Consider the following 2,352-nt stretch of genomic DNA (forward strand, 5'->3'; position numbering starts at 1 on the left):
AATGATTAAGTAATGTTTATTAATTGATTGATCATTGGTGATGCACAGAAATATCAAAAGATAAAGGAATTGGAGTAGGTTCTGGGATAAGATAGATACTAATGTATAGCATGATTTAATAAGATAGATTTTACAGATTCCAGGGTTCATAAAATGTGGATATTTCTCAGGGGATTTCTTAACTCAGATGCTAAAAGACTAACCAGAGGGAAGGCCCTCCTTCCTATTGCTTCGTAAATTATTGTCCTTCTTCTTCTATGAGGAAGTGCTAAATGAAAGATAGAAGGTAGGTCCATGGACAAGGCCCAAGTATGAGACTCATACCACAGTCTAGTCTTGCGGAGGAAACTACTCAGAAAGTTTTACAAGTAGGGAGTCAGGAGAGTCTCATGTCAGTGGCAAACTCCAATCTTGCATGGAAAATTTCTTGTGGCCACTCTCCTCAGAACTCCCTTCACATCCTTCTTCTTCGGACTATAGATGAGGGGATTAACCATGGGGGTCACCATTGCATGGAACACAGACAACAGTTTTTTCAGTTCTTTGGAAGACTTTGGTATCATGTAGGTGACAATTGCTGACCCATAAAAAAGGATGACCACCATGAGGTGGGAGCCACAGGTAGAGAATGCCTTGAGCTGCCCTGCAGCTGACTTCATCCTGACCACAGTCACTACGATACAGCCATAGGATACCAGAATTAGGGCAACAGGTATAAGGAGAATCACAATGCCCATGAGGAAAATGACCATCTCTGAAGTCCAGGTGTCTGTGGATGCCAGGATCAACGGTGCAGGTGCCTCACAAAAGAAATGAGCAATGCTATTGCTGCCTCTGTAGGAGCCTTAGTGTGAAGGTGGTTTCCACCACAGACACCAGAATGCCACTGGTCCATGATCCCACAGCCAGCTGGACACATAGCCTCCAAGTCATGATGCTGGGGTTATGCAAAGGGTTACAGACGGCCATGTACCTATCATAAGACATCACTGCCAGAAAGGCACACTGTGTGACCCCCAAAATAAGGAATAGTAGAATCTGAGCTGCACAACGTGTGAATGAAATAACTTTCTTCCTGGAGAGCAGGTGGACTAGGGCCTGAGGAACAATGATGGTAGAGGAACAGAGGTCAGCCAGAGATAAACTGCAGAGAAAAAATACATGGATGTGTGGAGCAGGGAGTCAACCTGAACAAGGGACTTAAGAAGCAGATTTCCAAGCACAGTGATGAGGTAAACACCCAGGAATAAGATGAATAGCAGCTGCTGGGTATGTGGATCATCAGAGAGTCCCAGAAGGAAGAATTCTGTCACCTGTGTCTGATTTGTCTGTCTCGTGGTTTGTTTCCTTGTTCAGTATGAAGTTATATGCTAAACATGTCAATAACCTATAAAATTATATAATTCAGAGTTGAAGGGCTTAGAAATTGCCTCCAATCACTACCAACTGTTTCAAGAATCCCCTTTATAAAGTTTTTAGAAGATGATCATTCTGCTTTAGTTGGAACATTTTCAATTTTGCAAAACTTAATACTTTATAAGATTTTTAGTGTCATCTGGCAAGTTTAGAGTAGATCAAAATCATCTTTTTTATTCTGAACATCACATATCTAATAATAAAAAGATATATTGAATCATTTATAAATCATACCATTTAATTTCACTTTATTAGTAACTAAAGCTTTTGAGTCTTCTGCTGCTCTTACCACACCTTCCCCATCTCATGTTGATGTAGATGTTTTTAATTCTTTGGACCTACAACTATTTCTGTTGTCTCCTTCTGAAAAGGGTAGTCACAAAGGAATAAGAAATGAAACAGAGCTAAAGTAACCTACAGAACTGACTTTTGTCTTAGAGAAAATAACCTGTTGTGAAGGAGCTGGGAAACCAAGTGATAACTGACCAGTGTGCCACAATCTCTATGGAAATTTTTCCTCACCTTCAGCTGCTGCTCCCAAATATCAGTCCTAATCGTCAATGAACTTCCAAAACAACAGACACACCATCAGGACATAATTTCCACTTTAAGCCTCCAGCATGGCTAGTTTTCTGTGTTCAGACTACATAGCATTGATCTGCCTCCCCCAGCTCATCATCTCCCCCTGCCTTGTACTCTCTGTCTACTCCTCCCAGAGATGAGAAACTCCTTTGAAAATTGTGTCTATGTCTTTTTCATTTTGTGTACTTTATTAGACATAGCACAGAGCTTTGTTCAATAAATTATCATTAATTAAATAAAGTAAGTAAAAATTATTTGGTCACATAGTTTAGTAGATTTATTTAAAAAGCTTACCTAGAGAGATATGCAAGAATTTGAAAATAATAATAAAATATCATAAAGCACTTCAAAAAT

At 39.5% G+C, this 2,352-nt stretch overlaps 1 protein-coding gene across 1 annotated transcript; it reads right to left on the reverse strand.

The window, feature by feature from the left end:
* Window positions 1-392: 392 nt before the first annotated feature.
* Window positions 393-1,719, reverse strand: LOC118628605 (olfactory receptor 2D2). The gene is given in 4 exon segments (XM_036259578.1): window positions 393-840; window positions 842-1,151; window positions 1,154-1,347; window positions 1,706-1,719. Coding segments are annotated over 4 exon segments (966 nt in total).
* Window positions 1,720-2,352: the final 633 nt, after the last annotated feature.

The sequence above is a fragment of the Molossus molossus genome, unplaced genomic scaffold, assembly GCF_014108415.1.
Source record: "Molossus molossus isolate mMolMol1 unplaced genomic scaffold, mMolMol1.p scaffold_m16_p_13, whole genome shotgun sequence".
Taxonomy (NCBI): domain Eukaryota; kingdom Metazoa; phylum Chordata; class Mammalia; order Chiroptera; family Molossidae; genus Molossus; species Molossus molossus.